This window comes from Bombina bombina, chromosome 4 (assembly GCF_027579735.1).
Source record: "Bombina bombina isolate aBomBom1 chromosome 4, aBomBom1.pri, whole genome shotgun sequence".
Classification (NCBI taxonomy): Eukaryota; Metazoa; Chordata; class Amphibia; order Anura; family Bombinatoridae; genus Bombina; species Bombina bombina.
This window is the reverse complement of record NC_069502.1, coordinates 935,025,611-935,049,727: the sequence shown is the minus strand read 5'-3', so window position 1 is coordinate 935,049,727 and position 24,117 is coordinate 935,025,611. Positions and strand designations below refer to the sequence as shown.

Here is a 24,117-nt window from a genome sequence, read left to right as displayed (position 1 = left end):
CATTGCTCTAGAGAGTATGAGGCAAACAGTTGTTATGTGAAAGCAACTAGGCACACTTTCTATAACAGTTACCATAGTGCAGGCTTGGCCCAGATTGTTTTAAGCATTAACTACATAAACATTTCCACACTGCAAAAGAAGTTGACTGGCACTTCTCTGCTATTTTTATATTTAATAAAATTAGGATTTTTTTGTCTTATTTTCCTTTTGCACTGTAACATTTCTCCAAAAGTAGCCATAATAATTTTCTTTACTGTTTTATTTTTTAACTGATTGGGTTATAGTGCTGCTTCTGAAATTTTAAAATTTTTGTAGATCTAATTTTTGTAAAGAGTATGTGCTTACTTTAAAATTGTATTTTCTGGGAAAATGTGCAATAAAAAACCCTTTATCCAAACTGCTTGGGACCAAAAAAGGTTTGGATTTCAGGATAGTTTGGATTTTGAAATATTTGCATCTACAAAATGGGACAATTTGGAGAGGGATGGAACCAAATGTAAACATTAATAGCTTAGGTCATTTACACAATATTTACGTTAGGTAGTTTTATATCATTTTTAATACTTTTGTATCCATAGTGACATCAGAAAGATTGTACAGTACTGTAACCAGAAAATAAATATTTGTTGTTGTAAATAAAGATAAACTATTATTTGCATTTAAGAAAAAAAAAAAAAAAAAACAAAGACACAGGCAGAGAATATTGTAAATTTACAGGTGGGGAAAATAGTATTTGTTGGATAATATTATTTCAAAAACAAATATTAATTAAAAAGTTTGGATTTTGGAATTCTGGATTTGGGGATAATATGTCATTTTGTCGATTATATAAAATGAGTTAATACAAGTATTTCAGTTATACAATACTCAGTGTTGTCGACCAAGGACATGTGATGGTGCTGATTAACCCCTACAGAGAAAAACTTGCCAAAAGTACAGAATAATTTTTAGCATTTCTTTAAACAGAAATAGAGTTTTTTTTTAAATTTACCTATCAAAACTGTATATTTATTTTAGGTAGACAGCCCAAGGTGTTGATTTAGGTCCATTTTGGTATATTTCATGCCACCATTTCACCGCCAAATGTAATCATATTAAAAAAAAAACTTTTTCACAAAATTTGGGTTTCTCACTTATATAATTTACACACAACTACTGCAATCACAAGACAAATTGTTGTAAAAGTTTCTCTGTGGTCCCCTTTGTTCAGTAATAGCAGACATGCATAACTTTGCAATTAGTTTTTGGTAATTAGAAGGCCACTAATTGCAACAGCACATCACACTTCTGAAATTCCCGACAGTGAAGGGGTTAATTATTTAGCTGGAAAGGGGAGTAGTATTTAAATACAGGGATTACCCTCCCACCTCCATAATCCCTCCCAAACAGCTTTCCCCCCCTCCCACACACTAACACGTCTGACCACCATTTTAGGTACTGGCAAACAGTCTGCCAGTATTAAGTTTTAGAGTTTGTTTTTTGTTTATTAAATAAATTATATGTATTTGGGTAGGATCCCCCCTTACCCTCCCATCTCCCAGATTCCCTCCCAAAAATCGCTCTATCCCTCCCCCTCCCAATGGGGTCTGCTATTCTATCTGCCAGTACCCAGTTTATAGATTTATATTTATTTAATTATTATATTTTAAATTTTTCTATAGTGTAAAAATCCTCCCTGCTATCACTACTGTAGGGTTCCCCTCCACCCTGATTCCCCATTTTACTGTAGTGTCCCCTCCTTCCTTCTCCACTTCACAGTATTTTCTGTAGATTAGGGTCCTGACCCTCCCACTCCCTCCCCTCTCCACCGCTGTGCTGCCCACAAGCCTTTCCCCCCCCCACCCCGAACCTCACACCGGCACAAACGGAGGTTGTTACAGACAGTGACACAGACTGTGTCATTGTCTGTAGCGATCAGGCAGTCTACATTCATATAATAACGGAGCACCAATCGTACTCTGCTACCATATGAAGGCAGATGCCTGCAGCCCAGAAAGAGCAGCTCTAGGCTGTCACATGACAACCGAGACTGCTGGAGCTTCCTGAAGGCAGGATGTATATATACGTTATGTGTTACAATGGACTATGTACCTCATTACGTATATATACATTGGATTGGGTCAAGGGGTTTATGCATAAAATAGCTAAAGAAAATGTGTATTGAAGCTTGTGATTATTTTGCAGGTGGTCTTTTGTATGGATTGTTTAAATTACAAGGTATCGAGAAGTTGGTTTTACAGAATATAAAATTGACTGAAAATGATGCAGACATGTTGGGTGAGTATGTTCTCTGGATTAAAAAAAATGAATAAAAATGAACATTGGTTACTGGATATTAAAAAGCATTAACTTTTTGTAATGTAATTGTAAATGCACATTTAGACAATAAAGTAAGAGAAAAATATTTTACTTGTGTGGCTTTTTCAAATTTAATTTATCGTAGAGTTTCATTATTGTAATTAAAAAACAATACAGCATATTAGCAGTTATTGCATTACTTTGTGTTTTAAGGTATGTTCAACTCTGTGGTTTAAAAAGTATGTTCAGCTGGATGTATATACAAAAATAAAAATAAACATTAATATCTCTTGCCTATAAAAAATAAGTACACTTGTCTTGTTTTAAAGGCTACTGAAAAAAATATTATACACGACCAAATATTGTACACTAGTCCTAAAGCCCGTGTACACGGGCCATTTTTTGCAGTACAGCAGTCCCACCCCTTGCTCTCTCTCTATTCCCCTCTCTTTTGCTCTCTCTTTCTCCCCTCTCTTTTGCTCTCTCTCTGTCCCCTCTCATTTACTCTCTCTCTCCCCTCTCTTTTACTCTCTCTCTCCCCCTCTCTTTTGCTCTTTCTCTGCCCCCTCTCTTTTGCTCTCTCTCTCTCCTCTCTCTTTTGCTCTCTCTCTCTCCCCCCTCTCTTTTGCTCTCTCTCTCCCCCCTCTCTTTTGCTCTCTCTCTCCCCCCTCTATTTTGCTCTCTCTCTCCCCCTTCTCTTTTGCTTTCTCTCTCCCCCCTCTCTTTTGCTCTCTCTCTCCCCCCCTCTCTTTTGCTCTCTCTCCCCCCTCTCTTTTGCTCTCTCTCTCCCCCCTCTCTTTTGCTCTTTCTCTCCCCCTTCTCTTTTGCTCTCTCTTTCCCCCCTCTATTTTGCTCTCTCCCCCACCTCTCTTTTGCTTTCTCTCTCACCCCTCTCTTTTGCTTTCTCTCTCCCCCCTCTCTTTTGCTCTCTCTCTCCCCCCTCTCTTTTGCTCTCTCTCTCCCCCCTCTCTTTTGCTCTCTCTCTCTCCTCCCTCTCTTTTGCTCTCTCTCTTCCCCCCTCTCTTTTGCTCTCTCTCTCCCCCCTCTCTTTTGCTCTCTCTCTCCCCCCTCTCTTTTGCTCTCTCTCTCTCTTCCCTCTCGTTTACTCTCTCTGCCCCCTCTCTTTTGCTCTCTCTCCCCCCTCTCTTTTGCTCTCTCTCCCCTCTCTTTTACTCTCTCTCTCCCCCCTCTCTTTTGCTCTCTCTCTCCCCCTCTCTCTCCCCTCTATTTTGCTCTCTCTCTCCCCCCTCTCTTTTGCTCTCTCTTCTCCCTCTCTTTTGCTCTCTCTCTCCCCCCTCTCTTTTGCTCTCTCTCTCCCCCCTCTCTTTTGCTCTCTCTCTCCCCCCTCTCTTTTGCTCTCTATCTCCCCCCTCTCTTTTGCTCTCTCTCTACACCTCTCTTTTGCTCTCTCTCTCCCCCTCTCTTTTGCTCTCTCTCTCTCCCCCTCTCTTTTGCTCTCTCTCTCCCCTCTCTCTTTTGCTCTCTCTCACCCCTCTCTTTTGTTCTCTCTCTTCCCCCTCTCTTTTGTTCTCTCTCTTCCCCCTCTCTTTTGTTCTCTCTCTCCCCCCTCTCTTTTGCTCTCTCTCTCCCCCTCTCTTTTGCTCTCTCTCTCCCCCCTCTCTTTTGCTCTCTCTACCCTTCTTTTGCTGTCTCTCTCCCTCCTCTCTTTTGCTGTCTCTCTCCCTCCTCTCTTTTGCTGTCTCTCTCCCCCTCCTCTCTTTTGCTGTCTCTCTCCCCCTCCTCTCTTCTGCTCTCTCTCTCCCCCTCCTCTCTTTTGCTCTCTCTCTCCCCCTCCTCTCTTTTGCTGTCTCTCTCCCCCTCCTCTCTTTTGCTGTCTCTCTCCCCCTCCTCTCTTTTGCTGTCTCTCTCCCTCCTCTCTTTTGCTGTCTCTCTCCCTCCTCTCTTTTGCTGTCTCTCTCTTCCCCTCTCTTTTGCTGTCTCTCTCCCCCTCCTCTCTTTTGCTGTCTCTCTCCCTCCTCTCTTTTGCTGTCTCTCTCTCTCTATCCCCCCTCTTCTGCTCTCTCTATTCCCCCTCTTTACAGCTCTCTGTCTCTCGTCATGATGGCATCTGGCCCTGCTCGACCCTGCCCACGTCACGTCTGGCCCCACCCACATCATGCCCGATCACGCTCATGCCGCACCCACCGGCCACGCCCGCCCAGCCATGCCCATGTCGCACCTGATGGCCACACCCACTCCGCACCTGCCCGGTCACGCCCACTCCACCACATAATGCCAAGCCAGTTGGAAGGCCAGGTGTGTTTGTCCTTGCGCGCAGTCTAGTAATAACCATGTAGGAAAGGCATTGAAGGAAGGGTTATGTGACCCCACTAGGAAGCAGGGCATGGGGTGAAGTAGAGGACAAGGGAGTGGACTGAAGAGGGGGGGTTTATAAACCCACAACAGGTAATAGGTACATCATTTTAGCAGGAGCAACACGGTGGGGAAATTTGAATTCCTTACCTGCGATGGAGGCTTTGTTGGCAGAGTTGGTGGAGGTGGCAAGACAGAATGGAGCTGAGTGGATCAGGGAGTGCTTTTGTACAGCTGGGGAAGCAGGCACAGGTGGTACAGTGATGCTCCCTATGCCCAGAGAGGCAGCACCTAGGATGAGTGGGCAGCCTGCAAGGAGGTCTAGGCCGCTTGAGCAGTTGAGCCCGGACCTGGGCACCGGTAGGACACAGAGGAGGAGCAGCAGGCCTACCGGTGGAGTGCATGATGGAGAGCATCAGGGAACAGGACCGGAGGCGACGGCCAGGCCTAGGGTGGCTTGCGGCCTAGTGCGGCACAATCCTGTGACGTCACAGCCCGGCGGTCGCAGCCGGGGCCTCAGGCAAGAAGGCAGAGCAGTCTGAGTACCAGGGGGAGTCAGGATGGCAAGTGGCAGACACCAGGACCGGAGGATATGGCTAGGGTGAGCCTGCGGCCTAGTTCGGCAGTTCCAGATGACATCACGGCCCGTTGGTTGCAGTTGGGTCCCCAGGCGGGAGGAAGCAGAAGGAGGAGCTGCCGGTCAGTGGAGCAGAGTTCAGGTAAGAGGTGGGGTGTGGGGGTCCGGCGGCAGCCTGAATGTGGGTACGGGTGGGGGGAGGGGGGAGGCTTGGTGTGAGACAAAAAGGGGCCGGACAGCAGTGGGAGAAAAGGGGGGAGCTGTCAAGAGGAGCAGTGGGGGCCACAAATACCACAGGGGGTCACACAAGTGGGGGGGGCAAAGTGTAGGGGGGATGTTATGAGTCTGGGGATAACAGGCCTAGAAGAATGGCTAATCGGCTCAGGGGTAGATAACCCTGGTAGCCGTGGGGGGTAAGTTTTTTTTAAAAAAAAGGGGGGGCACACAAAGGAGTTCCCAGACAGGAAGAGGAGGGAAGGTGGATTCCAAGGTGAGAAGGGAAGTGCAAGTAGGTAGGGGGTAGGAAGAGGTGCTAGGTTGGGGAGGACTTAAGGGTGCTTCTAATGTGGATTAATGGTTAGCATGTTGGCTTTGTAATTGAAAGGTCAAGGGTTTGAATCCAACCCTAGGTGCAACTATTTAAAGATGAAAGAGGGGGTAAATGAGTGGGGATGGGAAGGAGCGTGCTGGATAGGGGAGGTAATAAAAAAAAAAAAGAGGATCGGGGGGTATGAAACAGTAAGGAAAAGGGGATGTGGTAGAAGGGGAGAGGGAATGGGGGTGTGTGTGTGTAGGTTGGTAGAAAAGGAGACAGGGTATGTTAATGGTTTATTTTGTATTGCAGTGGAAGGTGCCATGACGGCTGGGGGAGAGGTGGTGGATGAAGCCACTGGGAATTTGGAGGTGTTGGAGGAGCTGGAGCTGTGGACAGAGCCACCGCTGGAGTTGGAAGCCAGCGGTGACTTTGAGGGGGAGGAGGACCCACTGGAGGGGACGTCGACAGGAGCAGTAACGGTTGGCCAGGTAGGCGATAGTTCTGCACTGGCGCAGCTTTTGAGGTTGTTGTCCCCACCACAGGGAGGGGAGGGGGGAAAAGGCAGGGAGGGGAGTGGGAGGTTGGAGAGATGGGAGCAGAGAGGGTGTTATTTGACAGGTGTCTCTTCATCACAGGCAGCAAGATCCGGACGGGCGACAGGGAGGGATCACACTCCCCTGAGGAGGCGGGATTCACCCAGAGGTCGCAGGAGGTCTAGGTCATGCAGGGGGCCTGGAGGAACAGAGATGGTGGAGGAACGGAGATGGTGTCACCAACCTGGGCCAGGGTGGACAGGTCCAGAGACAGGAGCAGACATGGCAGGGGGAGGTCCCCCGCCAAAAGAGGGCCACCGAGACGCCTCCTAGAGGCAGGCAGAGAGGAAACAGTCGGGAGAACTAGAGGAGCTATTCGTGACGGGACCAGCAGGCCTGGCACGAGGGCCATGGAGGAAGGAAGGAGAGAAGGACCGACAACAGCAGTGCAGTCGGCAGGTGAGGTGACTGAGCTGCTTCTTAGGGTGAATGATGGCTTGTCTGGAGAGGGAGGTGCAATTGGCGGGAGTACGGTTGCCGCAGCAAGTGTGGTGGCAAATGGGGGAGAGACATTGAAGGTGCCGGAGGACGCCTTGAGGAGGCCCTGCTTGTGTTCGGTGGGACCATTGGGGATACACCTCACCAGTGAGTTGAGGGAGAAGATTTGGAAAAGGGAATTCTTGGAGATCCTGTTGCTTCTCCCATTGGATCAGGTGCTGGAGGTGAAGGAAGATGATAAGGAGAAAGGGAACAAGCAGGAGGAGGAGAGGAAGAAGCGGTGGAGGAAGCTGCCCAAAACCTTTGGGAATTGGTCCAGGTTTAATTGCATCTTAGCAAGCGTGACGAGTGAGAAGTTCCCGGAGCAAGGGTCATCCTTGTTTTGTTATTATGACGAAATAGCAAGTGCATATCGGACGTATGGCATGACGGCCTGGTGGCGGTACGATGAAAGGTTCAGGCAGCGTATGGAAGTTAGGCCCGAAATGCGCTGGGACGATAGAGACATGGGCATTTGGTTAGAAATCATGACACTCCTTAGGGGGGGCAGTCCTTTCAGGGGTCGGGCCAGGGAGCAGGAAGCGGGGTAGGAGTGGTAACACATCGACGGTTATCTGCAAAGGCCTATGCTTTCAGTTCAGTGAAGGGCAATGTCGGTTCGGGGCATCATGCAAGTACAAGCACTAGTGCTCAGGGTGCGGGGGTATCCACTCCTTCGCTAAGTGTTTCAAGAAAGTGCCGCAGGGAGGCAAGCCTGGAGAAGTGGGTAATACGGGCACGGACCCCGGTGAGGGTAGAAAGGATGGTGCCATGGCTAAGGGAGTACGCCAGTAGGCGAGGGCGCGCAGCGGATGCTGAACTGTTGCTGACAGGGTTTAGTTCAGGTTTTATTATTCCATACAGGGAGCAAGAGGCGGGGACATTTGGGGACAATTTAAAGTCAGCCAGGGAATTTCCTTCGGTGGTAAGGGAAAAGTTGTTCAAGGAAGTAGCTTTGGGGAGGATGGCAGGGCCCTTTGAGGGTCTGCCGTTGAAGGGTTTTAGGGTTTCGCCACTGGGGGTGGTTCCAAAGAAAGGGATAGGGCAGTTCCGAATGATCCACCATCTTTCGCACCCGAAGGGGCTGTCAGTGAATGATGGCATTGATCCAGAATTGGTATTGGTGAACTATGCTTCTTTTGATAGAGCAGTGGCATTGGTGCGTGCGGCAGGGCCCGGGGCATTGTTAGCTAAGGCAGACGTGGAATCAGCCTTCCGGCTGTTGCCGGTGCACCCTAGGTGCCACCATTTGCTGGGCTGTTGTTTTGAGGGCTCGTACTTCGTTGATCTGTGCCTCCCTATGAGTTGTTCAATCTCCTGCTCGTACTTTGAGAAGTTCAGCTCTTTTGTGGAGTGGGTGGTCTGACAGAAGTCAGGAAAATCTTCGGTGGTCCACTATTTGGACGACTTCTTATTTGTTGGGGCGGCCAGTTCTGGGGATTGCGAGCACATGGTGGAAGTTTTTGAGAAGGTTATGGGCATTAACAGGCTGACGGCAAATTCCCCGCCGGTGGTTAGGTTAATGAGAGCGTTTGTGTTGGAATGCCTGCGACATAACGTATCTTTCAGGGCTGTCCATGTACCCGGTAAGCTGAATGTTATAGCTGACTCTTTGTCCCGTTTCCAGTGGGATCAGTTTCGCTCGGCAGCTCCAGAGGTGGACGAGGGAGGGGTGCCCTGTCCGAGGGACCTGTGGAATGTGGGTGGCACTGGGGTGATCGATCTGATTCAGGGATCTTTGGCTGGTGCCACATGGAGGGCTTACGCCCACGTGTGGAAAAGATGGTGCGAGTTGGAGTGTTAAAGGCATTTGCTGGGAAATGAGGGAATCCAATTAGGGGTTTTGTTGACCTGGGTGAAGAGGTGGGGGGAGGAAAGGCTGTCGCCTTCTGAAATACGGAAAAGGGTGGTAGCACTAGCATTCTGGTTTCAGTTGTTGGGGCGGAGAGATCTAACAAAGATATTTGTGGTGAGGATGGCAGTTAGGGGACTGTGTCGGGGGAAAAGGAAGCCGGACGGCAGAAAGCCGGTGACATTTGCGATTTTGGAAAGGGTTGTGGACTGTCTGAAAGGTTTATGTTTTTCAAGGTTTGAAGAGGCACTGTTTAAGACATCGTTTATTCTTGCCTTTTTTGGGGCATTCAGGGTATCGGAGCTAGTGGGGCAGAATAGGAGAGATGAGGGGGGCATCCATTGGGATGAGGTGACCTTGAAGGAAAGGGCATTGGAAGTGTGGTTGAGAAGGTCCAAGACGGATCAGATGGGAAAAGGATTCCTGATTCATGTGAGGGAGATTGGGGGCGAGTGTTGCTCGGTGGCAGCATTCCGGCATTACTTCAGTCTCCACCCAAGGAGGAATGGCCCATTGTTGGTCCATGAGGATGGATCCGCCTTGTCGCGGTATCAATTTATTGCAGTATTCAGGAAGGCATTGGGGATCCTAGGGCTGGGAGGGATGGAGTTTGGGTCACATTCCTTCAGAATTGGGGCGGCGACTGAGGCTGCGGGATTGGGTCTGGATGTGGCAGTGATAAAGAAGATTAGGAGGTGGAGATCTGAAAGGTTTCGTGGGTATGTCAGGTTGGGAATGAGGGTATAAGTGAGGGGTGCGGCAGCTGATACGGCTTTAAATTTGTTTTGGCAGGTACGGTGAGGTGCTGGGTGATCGGACATTCGTACGTTTACTGGGCCAGGAAGGGTGCCGCAGTGAAGGAGGATGGAGTGCAGTTGGGGTTGATGAGGGAGCAAATTGAGATAAAGTGGTTTGGGATTCGGGGTATGAAGTGGGGTCAGCTAGTGGGAAAGGTGGTGGAGTATGCCAGATTGTTTTCTCCCCCCCCCAGATTTTGGTCATCCATTTAGGGGGGAACGATCTGGAATTCATGTCCCAGAAGGAGTTGGTGGAGGAGATAAAAAGGGGAATGGACCACTTACGGCTGCTCTTTCCGGGTATGATCATAGTGTGGTCGGAGATAGAGAGCCATTTGGTGTGGAGGTCAGCGTAAGGTTGGAGGCTTCCAGAAGGAAGATTAATAGGATGGTGAGTGGGTATGTGAGACGGATTGGGGGTGTGGGCTTGAGGCATGTCGAGTTTGAGGGGGAGTCGGGAAGGTGTTTCTATCTGAAGGATGGGGTCCACCTCAATGAAGTTGGTTTACACCATTTTAATTTTACCTTGAAAGTGTTAAGGTGCCAGGAATCAGACTGAGATGAGAAGTGCAAAAATAATCACACCTTTATTAATAGCAAAAAATAATAAAAAGTCCACAAGTCCAATAACAAGCCAGGAATCAAAACCAGAGCTGGTAGTCAGAAGAGCCGAGTCAGGAGCCGAAGCGAATAGTAAGATGAGCCGGAATCAGGAACAAGGAAAACTGCAGAGTCAAGAACAAGCCAGTGATCAGGAACCAAGAAGGACATCAGGCAGTCAGGTAATACACAGGAACTCTCACAAACAGGTCTGAGACAACGCAAAGGCAAAGCATACTGAACAGAGGCCCTTTAAATAATAAGTGATGACATCACAATTCTGAGACTGCATCCTGTCTCACATGGATGATGCACACCAGTCTGGCAATAAAAGGAAGTGCAGGAATTGAGCAGCATCCCCCACAATGCACCATAGTCAGGAAGAGAGGTGAGTAAACTGGCTGCCAGCAGCACATGGCAAACACAACAGGGAAAAAACCCTGACAGAAAGAGGGGATTGAGAAGGCCTTAGCTCTGGTTGGAGGTTCTCACCCAGGGGGTGAGTGGTGGCGCCAGGGGGGTGAGTGGTGGTGGGGTGCTTGCCCTGGTCGGTAGAGGCTTACGCCTGTAATGAGGTGGATGGGGCTTCCTGTTTCAACAGCAGGGGGTTGGTTTTATAGTGGTAGCCCCTCCCCTGGGTTGAGCGGGGCTTGTAAAATAAACAGTGGGGGCAAGCACTGTGGTTGGTTAATAAGTTAATGTTATTTATATGTTATGTTAATAAAGGAGCTGCTGCCTTTCAACCCCATTAAAATGTGTGAAGTGTGTTTTTGGGTGGGTGATATGCTAACTTTACTATGGGGGGTCACTACTGCGCATGACAGCTTTGGACAAACACACTTGGCCTTTTATTATATAGGATGTTTCATGTTTAAATAAATAAATATACTATTTATCTTCTGCTATGTATAAAAGTAAAAAAATAACTCAGTCCAACATATCCATGTAAAGTTTGCAAAAGTAGATTAAAGGGGAAGTAAAGTGAAAATTAAACTTAAATGTATCGGATAGAACACACAATTTTAAACAACTATCCAGTTTGTCAATTACCAATTTTGCTTAGTTTTCTTGGTATCCTTTGTTAAAGAGTAATTCTAGGTGAGCTCAGGAGCATGCACGTTTCTTAAGCAATCTGGCAGCAGTGTTTGCAATATTGTTTATAGCAATGGCACACATAGTTACAAAAACTGCTGCCAAAGACTGCTATAGACACATGCATGCTAAGCTCCTATAAGCTAGGTTTACTCTAAACAAAAGGATACTAAGAGAACAAAACAAATTTGATCATAGAAGTAAATAGGAAAGTTGTTTAAAACTGCATGATTTATCTGAATTATTAAAGTTTAATTTTGACTTTACTGTCCCTTTAACACTGCTCTTGTGATAAGCCTTTGCATTGCAGCTGGACAAGCCACACTTCTGTAGAAAAAAGTTTTCCTTCTTTGTGTACATTGTGCTGAATTCATCATTTTGATTTGTATCCAAAACAGAAGACCCACAGCTTAAGGTCAAATATATTCACAAGACTGGAAGGGATTAGGCCCTGGCTAAATAAATTCTGCCATCTGAACAGTTGCTTTAGTTTTTGGAAGCAGAGCAAGTAGCTGTATTATAATATATTGATAAAGGGTGAGGCATCTGATGTAGTTGACTTTAATTGTTAAAGGGACATGTTACCTAAAAGCTGAATTACTTGAAAGTGAAGCATCATATCTGTAAAAAGCTGACTACAAATATCATGTGAATATCTCTTTTTAAAAAAGGAAGATATTTACCTACAAATTTCTCGGGAGCCGCATCCTTTTGTAAATGGACTTTTAGCATCCAATCAGGACACTTGTTCCAGGAGTGCAAGGGAAGCGTGCATCTGACATGTGCAGGCATAGTCGCTTTATTCCCCTACTCAGTTTAAGGTCATTTACTATAAAATCTCTCAAGATTATAATGAAATCCCATAAGATCACAGTAAACAAAGTGTGAAATCAGAGGCGCCAACATGGCCTAGTAACGTCTATACACTAGAGAAACAATATGGAGTAGAATGATACTCACAAACGTAGAGTAAAAGTGCCAATCACGCAGACTGGATCAATTAGCAGTGGTCCAGCTCACTGAATGCTCACAGGGGAGATGCTCAGATGAAAAACAGCAGGCAGCAAACAGAAATCAAATTCCTATGAGTGACATGAGACAATATCCATAGCCTAGTACAGTTTGGGTATGCAAAGTGCACAATTATTGGTCAGACTTACAGAAAGCAGCACACCTCCAGGTGCAATAGAGGCAAGCTGGAACCTCTCAGTCGCAAAAGCAGACTGTGCTCAGGAATAGATGGCATCCATTCACCAGCCACACGGTATAGATCCAAGAGATAAGTCCAAAAATAAATGCAGCAAGTGTATCAGATAAAAGAATGTATTTATTAAAAACAAAGCAACGCGTTTCTCAGCCCACAAGGGCTGTTTCCTCAGGCTTAACAGTAAAAATAAAACATTGATACACTTGCTATATACACTTAAAAACCATATCATTGGTTAATTCATGCTAAAAAAGGCCCAAATACAAAATTTCCAGGTGTGGTAAGAAACGTTGTGGCATGTGTTCTTACATCTCACACCATATATCCACATTTACTTCTCAGACAACAGGTGAATCATTTAGTATTAAAAATTCCATGACCTGCGAGTCCACTTTCGTGGTCTATCTGCTAAATTGCGAATGTGGGGTCCAATATGTAGGCCGCACATGTCGCAAAGTAAAAAAGAGATGGGGCGAACACTCAACTAATATTAAAAATAAATCCAAAAGTTGAAATTGAACATGTGCCTAGGGCCCAAGCCAATGCATTTTTGACCCTTAGGAGACGTGAATCCTATTGGATCACTAAATTATAGACTCTTCTGCCTAATGGTCTGAATGAACACCTTGACTTGGCAGCATTCATCTAAAACTAGTTCAAATATCCCATTATTGAATTGAATTATATTTGGAAACAACATATTGGTTGTCATCCGGTGTATCCTTGTTAGCAGTTATTGTTTGGGTAAACAGTAAGTCCGCTATTTTTTTTTCAATTATACTCCACACCACTTCTTAGCTACATACAGATAAGATAATACCACACATCACATTCAGATGCATACAAGATTTCCACTTTGGACCACTGACTGGACTCACAGGTATTTGGTTTGATTGGAGACATAATCCCTCCCATTTTGGAGAGATAAAAAATACACAGTTGTCACAGAGGGAATTTCAAATTGATCTGTTTGGAGACATAGCTCCTCCCACTTTGGAGACATAAAACATATACAGCTGTCACTGAGGGAATCTCAAATATTAATATTGGTGTCACTTGATATTGAATGACATTACTTTATTCTTCTAGATATACACACACACACACACTTAAGTAATTCTTTAGGGTCATTGGAGGGATGGGGCACACTAGATTTTGCATTTTATATTACAATTGTCATTTTAACCTTTTTTCTTAGTAGTAGGATACTTCCACATCAAAGTATATATAGGTATTTATTGTGTCAATTTTTAGGGCAATTTATGCGACTTTAGACACATTTGCAAGCCTATTTGCGAATCACTAAGTGGCCAAATAGCAATGGATAATATGAACACTTTAACAGCAGGTGGTCACTTATTGAATATATTAATATTTCACCCCTTTTTCTTACAGATATACTCATTGTTTATTCACCTTCACCATTAGGGGTTATACACCCCTTTATTACCACTGTAGGGAAAATTTGATACCCCGTTACATCCCCCCAATTAGTTAGACACCCACACACATATCATTTATATTAGGACATGTCCAGCAATTGTTCTCATTATGTCCTGTATCACATTTAGTATCTGCATTCTTATTGAACAACACTTTTTTTTATTATTTAGCAAATGTTTATATGCCCCTTTCTTTATTATTGGATATGCCCACCATATTGGCCTGATTATCATTTCCAAGTGTTGGCTATATGGGTCTGTTTTAGCATTTATCCTTTATTATTTATTTATATTATCACTCGTCACATTATGAGTTCACGTACTCTATTTTATCATTCACAATTGCACCAGGTACTTTTTGAGCATAGGCATACTCATCACAATAGTCCCCTTTTTGAGCACATTTTATTCATTACACTAGTTATCATTATCATAACATACAGTCTTGGCCCCTGTGTTATCAACATCCACTTGGTAACACAGACGTTAGGAATAGCTGACACCGTCTTATCACAACCAGTCCTGATTATGGATCACTACGCTAATAGTTAGTTTATTGTATATTGGTTATATGCTGATGTCTCCACTATATTCTTGTCCTGGTATTAGTGGATGCACGGAGCTCATCACACATTATGTATTTTACATCATGGACACACTTCAGTATATATACCCCCTTAGAACAATATTGGACATTAGGCAGACCCAGACATGCCCTATCTTGATGCCATTGATGATGTTTACATACACGCCTCTATAGAGACATGAATCAGCTGGCACACCATTGGCCTGTCGTATTTACACACACCCCTGACATCATGGGTTATGTCGAGAGCCGCAATCCGAAAATATTTTCTTCACATTTGAATGGTATTTGTCAGATTTAGCACAATTATACATAACTTATGAAGATCATTAAAGATTCGTTATGATTCCACAATAGAATCAGATAAGGCCACTGTTACCATGACGATTAGTTTCACTAGGCCAAAGGGCATATTGCACCTATAGCCAGTATTAAATTGATTTTTTAGGCCCAATCTTTTGGCTTTAAACTCTATATACTATTTTTAGATTGAGGTAGTTTGTAGAACGTTTGAATAATTATTTTATTTAGTAGTTAGGGCCATGCCCTCTTTTATAAAAAGAATGGTGTTAGTATGTTGCTTTATCAATGACATTGCTGATACAAATAGCAACATTTACCATCAGCTGTTTCACTGTTAGTATACAAGAGGTTAACAACAGGTGTATATTGATTAATTAGGTTTAGGGAAGAGGCTGGTTGCATCAATTAACCAATGATATGGTTTGTAAGTGTATATAGCAAGTGTATCAATGTTATATTTTTACTGTTTAGCCTGAGGAAACAGCCCTTGTGGGCTGAGAAACGAGTTGCTTTGATTTTAATAAATACATTCTTTTATCTGATACACTTGCTGCATTTATTTTTGGACTTATCTCTTGGATCTATACCGTGTGGCTGGTGAACAGACGCCATCTATTCCTGAGCACAGTCTGCTGGGCGACTGAGAGGTTCCAGCTTGCCTCTATTGCACCTGGAGGTGTGCTGCTTTCTGTAAGTCTGACTAATAATTGTGCACTTTGCATACCCAAACTGTACTAGGCTATGGATTTTGTCTCATGTCACTCACAGGAATAGGATTTCTGTTTGCTGCCTGCTATTTTGCATCTGAGCATCTCCCCTGTGAGCATTCAGTGAGCTGGACCACTGCTAATTGATCCAGTCTGCGTGATTGGCACTTTTAGGTGCTCTCCTTTTTTTCTAGATTTATCATCACCAGGTACTGACCATCCTTCTGACAGAGTGTTGCCCTCCATTGGATGTTCGATTATAAGGTTAAACAAAAGTACAATAATCACTTGGTGAATAAATATGTGAAAATAAAAAGTGATAAACTAAATAATACACAAATATAAAAGTAAAAATTATATATAGGGTGTAAGGATATGGGTGATCTGTGGCAGTCCTCCTCAATTCCAGTGATTGAAGTGATTCATATGGTTTCTTGCCTCAAAAACAAAATAAGAAAAATATAGTGCAATACAATTTGGTGAAAAATAAATATTATCTTCACATTCGTAGTCCCACCAAGGGGTTACTCACACTTTGCTGAGCCTAACAGGCTCTAGGTACAGACGCACGCCCGATTTTATACTGCAAGGTAACCAGTATATACCAACCGCAAACAGCTGCTTCAGGTAAAAGGATTATTTATTTAAAATACATAAAATCATTAAAAGCCACAAAATATACACATCAAAGTATACAGTCACTCGGGTATCGAACCACTATCAAAGCTTTAAGTGGGAGAGATAACTTAACCTTTGGTAGGGTGGAGAGAAATAGCATGCCACACCAGCTTAGCTGGTTCCCCCTGGGTAAGTAGTAATCTCTCAATACCTGTCCTGGCAACCTTACTTGTACACAACGTATACTGGCGTTCAGTTAATATTCCTGACGTACGTTTCACCGTCAGTGTATGGCTTTTTCAAAGGAAAGTTGGATGGTGTGCGTCTGATTACCTGGAGTTGAAATAGGGTTAAAAGTCCTCCCATTGTTCCTAAATTCCGATGTCATTCTTTTGTGATTGGTTGTCACTTTACTGATCCGGAGTTGCATCCTCCATCTTTAAAAAGGGCAAAAGTCCCAATCTGTGCAGTCCTCATGTATAAATAGATTGTTTGGGTAAACAGACTTGTTATTGCTTTTTTTTTACATGATGTAATATCTACACTTATACATAGTTAGGAAAAATCTGAAAACACTTTGAAATACTTATATAGATACATTTATAATAACTTGTACATATAATCTATATGAAAACCTTCGCAATGAATTATATTAAAAGAATGTTACTTTGTTTTGATTATAGCGGGTACAGAAACAGCCTAGCGTGTTTTCTACATGTATACTAGGAAATGTTGCAAGTTCTAATGCAATCTACATATGTATGTATCTTTACCAAGTGAAGATAACAAGTTTATATTGTGTACAGGTGGCCCTCGGTTTACGCCGGTTCAATTTGCGCCATTTCAGAATAACAACCATTTTTTTCAGTCATGTGACTGCTATTGAAAAGCTTTGGAAAGCAAAGTGCACTAATTAAAATAGCCAGTAGGTGGAGCTGTCCGCTTGTTTTGCAGCAAAGATATGCAACTTAACAGCCTGAAAGGGATCTGTGTACACAGAGCAGACATTAGCTATCAAGCAACAAGTTTTAGCAGCCACTTCCCTATTATCTTCCTGTCCAGCAGCTTGAGGTGAGGCTGCCTAACTGCCTATTAATCACTGCAGATTGAAATGAACAGAAAAGGTGCAGACCCAATATTATCTAACATGCTAACAATGCAGAGAGCTGTTTGCAGAAAAATGCAAGTAAAAAATGTTTTTGTTTATTTAACTTAGTTTGATGATGATGCAGTCTGTTGTGTGATTATTTAAATAGGTGCTGTTAGCAAATGTTTTTGTTCATTAAACTTAGTTTGATGATGATACAATCTATATTATTAGGTTTATAATGCTATTTAACATTTAAAGTCTTCATTTAAAAGCTTTAAAAATAATGTATTAGGTGTTACTTATGACAATTTTAAGAGGGGTCTGGAACCTAACCCCCTCACTTCCCTTTGACTTACATTATAAACTGGGTTTCAATTTATAACGGTTTTGATTTACAACCATTCCTCCTGGAACCTAACCCCGGCGTAAACTGAGGGCTACCTGTATTTGTTTGATTAGTATCCAGCATTTTCATCATCACTTCAGATCAAGATACTTTCTGTTCTATTTCTATAATGGTTACAATTGTTTAAGGTGGAATTATTTTTAAGATGGGATTTTTTAGTTCCCCAAGTTTACAATCCATATATTTATGATCTTTTGGGAGATGATTCATATAGGTTTTTATATAATACAATAAGCAGAATGTGGTATATAAATTACCATACCAGTGGTTGATATGTAGTGAATGTAGTCCAGCGCTAGATTAGCACGGGTAGAGTATTTAGTTAAAATCTATAATTTGAATATATTGTATTTTGTGATTGGATAAATGTTTAATGTATGTACTGCAATGTTGTTATTATATATTTATTGTAGGTAATCCTAAGTATTTATCAACATTCAGTTAATAAAAATATATAAACAGGTATATACAACTGATATATATAAACTTGTTGTCTAATGTGAGCTTCTTATCTATATATAAATACTAATAAAACATTTGTATAATTAGACAGAAATTTAATAACTTGTTAAAAGCATACATAAAATAAAAAGGGACGTCTCCCTTATAACATCGATTTCATCAGAGAAAACAATTGAATAACTGTAGTATATATTTCCGCTATTTGATAATCAGGTACCTGTTATATAGTGTAACAAATGATAATGTCCAGAAATTGGATTAAAAAAACTTAAAGATCCAAACGAGATGACCTCCCCGCTATTGTGGCGGGTGTGTGTTACCGGTCCGTTAGTGAGAGACTGGTATTTAAAAATATGTCATGTGACTTTTCCTACGTCACACTTGTGATCGTAGCTGTTTCAATATAGTTGTAATGTAACCAGTGATCCTATTCTGTCAAGCGCTTATTATGTTGCAATTTTTTTAACTTTAATCTGTATGTGTATCAGAAGGTGTATTCCCCTATTCCGTGTGTAATTAGGGAGTCTTGGGGGAGATTGCAACTTACGCTGGTCTCTTGGCACACCTGATTTCTCTTTTAGTGTGGTCGTTGCGGTCACATTCAGTGACTTGGATGTTAAACTTTGCGGTCACGTGCAGTGACTATAATGCAATCCTCGCAGTGTGGACTTGGCGGTCACTTGTAGTGACTGTAATGAGGTCTTTGCGGTCACGGAGGTGACTAGTGGTGGGGTCTTTGCGGTCACAAGTGGTAACTAGGAGTAGAATCTTTACCGGACATCAGTGATGTTATACAGCAAGGTCTTTGCGGTCACAGATTGTGACTTGCATGTATTAACTTGCGGTTATATCTTTGCGGTCACAGATTGTGACTTAAAAGTGGTCTTTGCGGTCACTAACAGTGGTGACTTAGAGGAAATCTTTGCGGTCACTAGTAGTGACTAACAGAATGATCTGTATCGTTGGAGATCAAAGTAAAACTTGGCAATCTCTCTGTGCAACTTAGTAGAGCTGATTAGAAACAAATGCAGGTTGTAGCAACGTACTGCTGCAATGTTGCAGGAGGTAATCGGCAAAGGAAGTCTTGTAGTAGTTGTCTTTCCTTTCTGAACCAACAAAGGAATGTGGTGGGAATTGAACTCGTGACCTTTAGGGTTAGAGAGGGAGATCTTAGGCTATGTGTATCTCACTTTCTGTGTTAGCATAGTGGACTTGGCGGTCACTTGTAGTGACTGTAATGAGGTCTTTGCGGTCACGGAGGTGACTAGTGGTGGGGTCTTTGCGGTCACAAGTGGTGACTAGGAGTAGAATCTTTACCGGACATCAGTGATGTTATACGGCAAGGTCTTTGCGGTCACAGATTGTGACTTGCATGTATTAACTTGCGGTTATATCTTTGCGGTCACACATTGTGACTAAAAAGTGGTCTTTGCGGTCACTAACAGTGGTGACTTAGAGGAAATCTTTGCGGTCACTAGTAGTGACTAACAGAATGATCTGTATCGTTGGAGATCAAAGTAAAACTTGGCAATCTCTCTGTGCAACTTAGTAGAGCTGATTAGAAACAAATGCAGGTTGTAGCAACGTCCAGCTGCAATGTTGCAGGAGGTAATCAGCAAAGGAAGTCTTGTAGTAGTTGTCTTTCCTTTCTTGGCAATTATAACAGCAATCAAAATAAAAACATAAAGTGCAGAGTGACAACAGTGTCAAGGTCAACGTGTTTCGCCCTTAGGCTTTATCTTGAATAGCGGGGAGGTCATCTCGTTTGGATCTTTAAGTTTTTTAATCCAATTTCTGGACATTATTATTTGTTACACTATATAACAGGTACCTGATTATCAAATAGCGGAAATATATACTACAGTTATTCAATTGTTTTCTCTGATGAAATCGATGTTATAAGGGAGACGTCCCTTTTTATTTTAAGTTATTAAATTTCTGTCTAATTATACAAATGTTTTATTAGTATTTATATATAGATAAGAAGCTCACATTAGACAACAAGTTTATATATATCAGTTGTATATACCTGTTTATATCTTTTTATTAACTGAATGTTGATAAATACTTAGGATTACCTACAATAAATATATAATAACAACATTGCAGTACATACATTAAACATTTATCCAATCACAAAATACAATATATTCAAATTATAGAATTTAACTAAATACTCTACCCGTGCTAATCTAACGCTGGACTACATTCACTACATATCAACCACTGTTTTCTTAGAGGGGAATACATTAGTCGAGCAGGGTCAATTCTCCAGCGCCTCATCTTTCTCACTACCATATAAATTACCATACCAAACTGGTATTATGTGAATGGAGTTATAGCACATCTAAATTATTTAAAGTGACAGCTATTATAATTACATAAACTACTAACAAAAATAGATTAAAAAAAGGGGGGAAAACAAGATGCCTGTTTAAAATAAGTAAATCTGACTCACGAATGGATCTTTCTAATTGGGGCCTTTCTCAAGTCTTGAGAAAGGCCCTATTGGTGGGCCGAAACGCGTTGGCATATATGGTGAGCTATATTCTTATTACTTAGAGTCTATTTTAAACAATACTGCTCTATGTTGTATTTTTTCTTATTTCACAGGTATTGGAGCTCTTCACATTATATGGAGTTTTATATTTGATACACTTGATTACCCCTTTTTTGATTTTCTTTATTTTTCATATATTTTTATATTTTTCACATTTTCTTGTTTCATATTTTCAGTATTTTTCACTCCTTTTTGGTGTAGTTTTGATTTTTGTGTTTTTTTTCAGAAATCGGATCACCAATCACTTATTGGCATAATTTATTTGGATCAGTTTATACACCTGGATCGTTTTGGATCACAAAGGTTTTTTGATCACTTGACTTAATATTATTTTGGATCACTTGACTTTATATTTCTTTACTTGGATTAATAGGACTTTCTTCACTCAGTCATTTGGACTTCACTGACATTTTAAAATATTATATATATATATATTTATATTTTTATTTTTATTTTTTACTGATAATTGGAATATCGCACACTTGATTCTCATTTCGTTTTTTATCTCCAACTGTCTTTGTGCCCTAGACCCCTAGGGGCCGTTTTACGTGTATATCTTGGACTTATTCTTCATATTTGTTTTATATTTTTATACCTTATTGTATCATTTTTATATCTTATTGTATTATCTTATTGTATTATCATAACATTGTGACTGTATTACTGGTTTTATTAGTACTATGGATCCATGTACTCTTATACATTTATAAAAATGTGTTATTGATTATCTGTTATTATATATGTGATATTAAACTCTGTTGATATTTTAGTATTTTAGCTTGTACTCTCCACTAAACCCAGCCTTTATCCTAGGCGCTCCTAACATATCCTACTTATCTGTCTTTCTCTTTGGGTAACTAGAGACCCATTTGTTATAGGAGCATAGGTCTTGGGAGTTAGCGCCGTCGGATAGATATAATTTTTGTTTATACTTTAGTACCATCTGGTAATGACACAGTCTTTTATTTACTCTGAGCAGCTGCAGTATGTAAAATGCTGGTGCACTGAGAATATCAAGCTATGCATTAACATGCACGTGCAGAGAAAAATATTAACACCAAAACAGTGATAATCTTTACTAGAAGCATTTATGCTAATACATGTATATTACAAATATGTTTCTATTCAAAGATGTAATTCATCTATGTGCATTTAAATTTTGACCGTAATGTTCCTTTAAGCCAATACTAGGCATGTGCATTTGGCAGTTTTGTTTGCTGCTGCATGTGGAAGAAGGTGGATGTGCGGCATCTGGCTCTTTTCGGAACCAAATTTATTCTTGTGAAAGTGCAGAACACTAAGATATGGATTTGCACAGATCTTACTTTGTTGCACTTTCACAAGAAGAAATCTACCTCTGAAAAGACTTGAATGCCATGAGCAGTCACCTTCTTCTGCATTCAACAGCTAATGACGAACGTGCATGCCCAGTCAATACTGATATCTAAATAAAATGAATGTTTGTATTGATTGCGCCTCTGAAGAATATTTTATAATCTTTCACATATTTATTCCACTTGTTCTTGCCAAGTATCTTAACCCCTTAATGACCAATAACATACAGGGTACATCCTACAAAAAAGTCCTTAACGACTAAGAATGTACCCTGTACGTCGTTGGTGTGTCCAATCGGTGGAAGCGATCCTGATCGCTTCCAGACGATTTCATGTTATTGCAGAAATGCCTCCAATATTGAGGCATCCTGCAATAACATTTGTTAGCCATCCGATGCAGATAGAGCCACTCTTTGGCCCTCTATGCATTGGTCATCGATGGTCGTAATCGTTGGTGGGTGGGAACCGATGCAGGGAGGCGGGTGGGTGGTTTGGCCATCGATGGGAGAATGTGGTCAGAGGGGGGCAAGATCACGTGCGGGGGTACGGTGGGAACACTACACTATGAGACACTTTCGGCTAGATTACGAGTTTTGCGTTATGAGTGAAAAAGCTTCATAACGCTGCTTTTTCACTACCGCTGGTATTACGAGTCTTGCAGGTATATCTGTACCGCACACTTTTTTGGCCGTAATGCAACGTAGCTACCACAGCTTTCAAAAAGTCCTTTTTCAATGGAACTTCCACAGCGCCGGTATTACGAGTTTGCCTGTCCAGTCAAAAAGTGAGCGGTACACCCTATATTGTCAAGATCCATACCGTAAACTGAAAGTCAGTAGTTCTGAGTTTTACGCTACAAAGCTGTAACATAACACTCATAACTTAAGTGCTAAAAAGTGCACTAACACCCATAAACTACCTATTAACCCCCTAAACCGAGGCCCTCCCACATCGCAAACACTAAAATAAAATTATTAACCCCTAATCTGCTGCTCCGGACATCACTGCCACTATAATAAACATATTAACCCCTAAACCACTGCCCCTGACATCGCAATCACTAGTTAAATATTATTAACCCCTAATCTGATGTCCCTAACATCTCCGCAACCTACATTACTGTTATTAACCCTTAATATGCTGCCCTCAAAATTGCCGCCACTATAGTAAAGTTATTAACCCCTAAACCTAACCCTAAGTGTAACCCGAACACCCACTAACTTTAATATAATTAAAATAAATCTAAATAAAAATGACTACTATCATTAACTAAATAATTCCTATTTAAAACTAAATACCTACTTACCTGTAAAATAAACCCTAAACTAGCTACAATATAACTAATAGTTACATTGTAGCTATCTTAGGTTTTATTTTTATTTCACAGCTAAGTTTGTATTTATTTTAACTAGGTAGATTAGTTAGTAAATAGTTATAAACTATTTACTAACTACCTAGCTAAAATAAATACAAATTTACCTGTAAAATAAAACCTAACCTGTCTTACACTAACACCTAACCTTACACTACAATTAAATAAATTACATTAATTAAATACAATTTACTAAATTACAAAAACAAACAAACACTAAATTACACAAAATAAAAAATAAATTATCAAATATTTAAGCTAATTAAACCTAATCTAATAGCCCGATCAAAATTGCCCCAAAGAATCAGCTCTTTTACCTGTAAAAAAAATACAAACACCCCAACAGTAAAACCCACCACCCACACAACCAAACCCCCCAAATAAAATCCTATCTAAAAAACCTAAGCTCCCCATTGCCCTGAAAAGGGCATTTGGATGGGCATTGCCCTTAAAAGGGCATTTAGCTCTTTTTCAAGTGCCCAAACCCTAATCTAAAAATAAAACCCACCCAATAAACCCTTAAAAAACCCTAACACTAACCCCCGAAGATCCACTTGCAGTTTTTGAAGACCGGACATCCATCCTCAACGAAGCCGGGAGAAGTCTTCATCCAAGCGGCAAGAAGTTCTCAATGAAGCCGGGAGAAGTCTTCATCCAAGTGGCAAGAATTGGTCCTCCATGCAGGCAGAAGTCTTCATCCAGATGGCATCTTCTATCTTCATCCTTCCGACGCAGAGCGGCTCCATCTTCAAGACATCCGGCATGGAGCATCCTCTTCTTTTTATGGTCGCTGAAGAATAAAGGTTCCTTTAAATGACGTCATCCAAGATGGCATCCCTTGAATTCCGATTGGCTGATAGAATTCTATCAGCCAATCGTAATCAAATGTGAAAAAA

General features: G+C 41.8%; 1 protein-coding gene across 1 annotated transcript in view; it reads left to right on the top strand.

Moving 5' to 3' along the window:
• Nucleotides 1-24,117, top strand: part of NLRC4 (NLR family CARD domain containing 4) — a 153,571-nt gene that overhangs the window by 103,732 nt on the left and 25,722 nt on the right. The window contains exon 5 of the mRNA XM_053711909.1: nucleotides 2,185-2,277. Coding sequence (XP_053567884.1) covers nucleotides 2,185-2,277 — 93 coding nt within the window. The remainder of the gene's footprint in view (nucleotides 1-2,184; nucleotides 2,278-24,117) is intronic.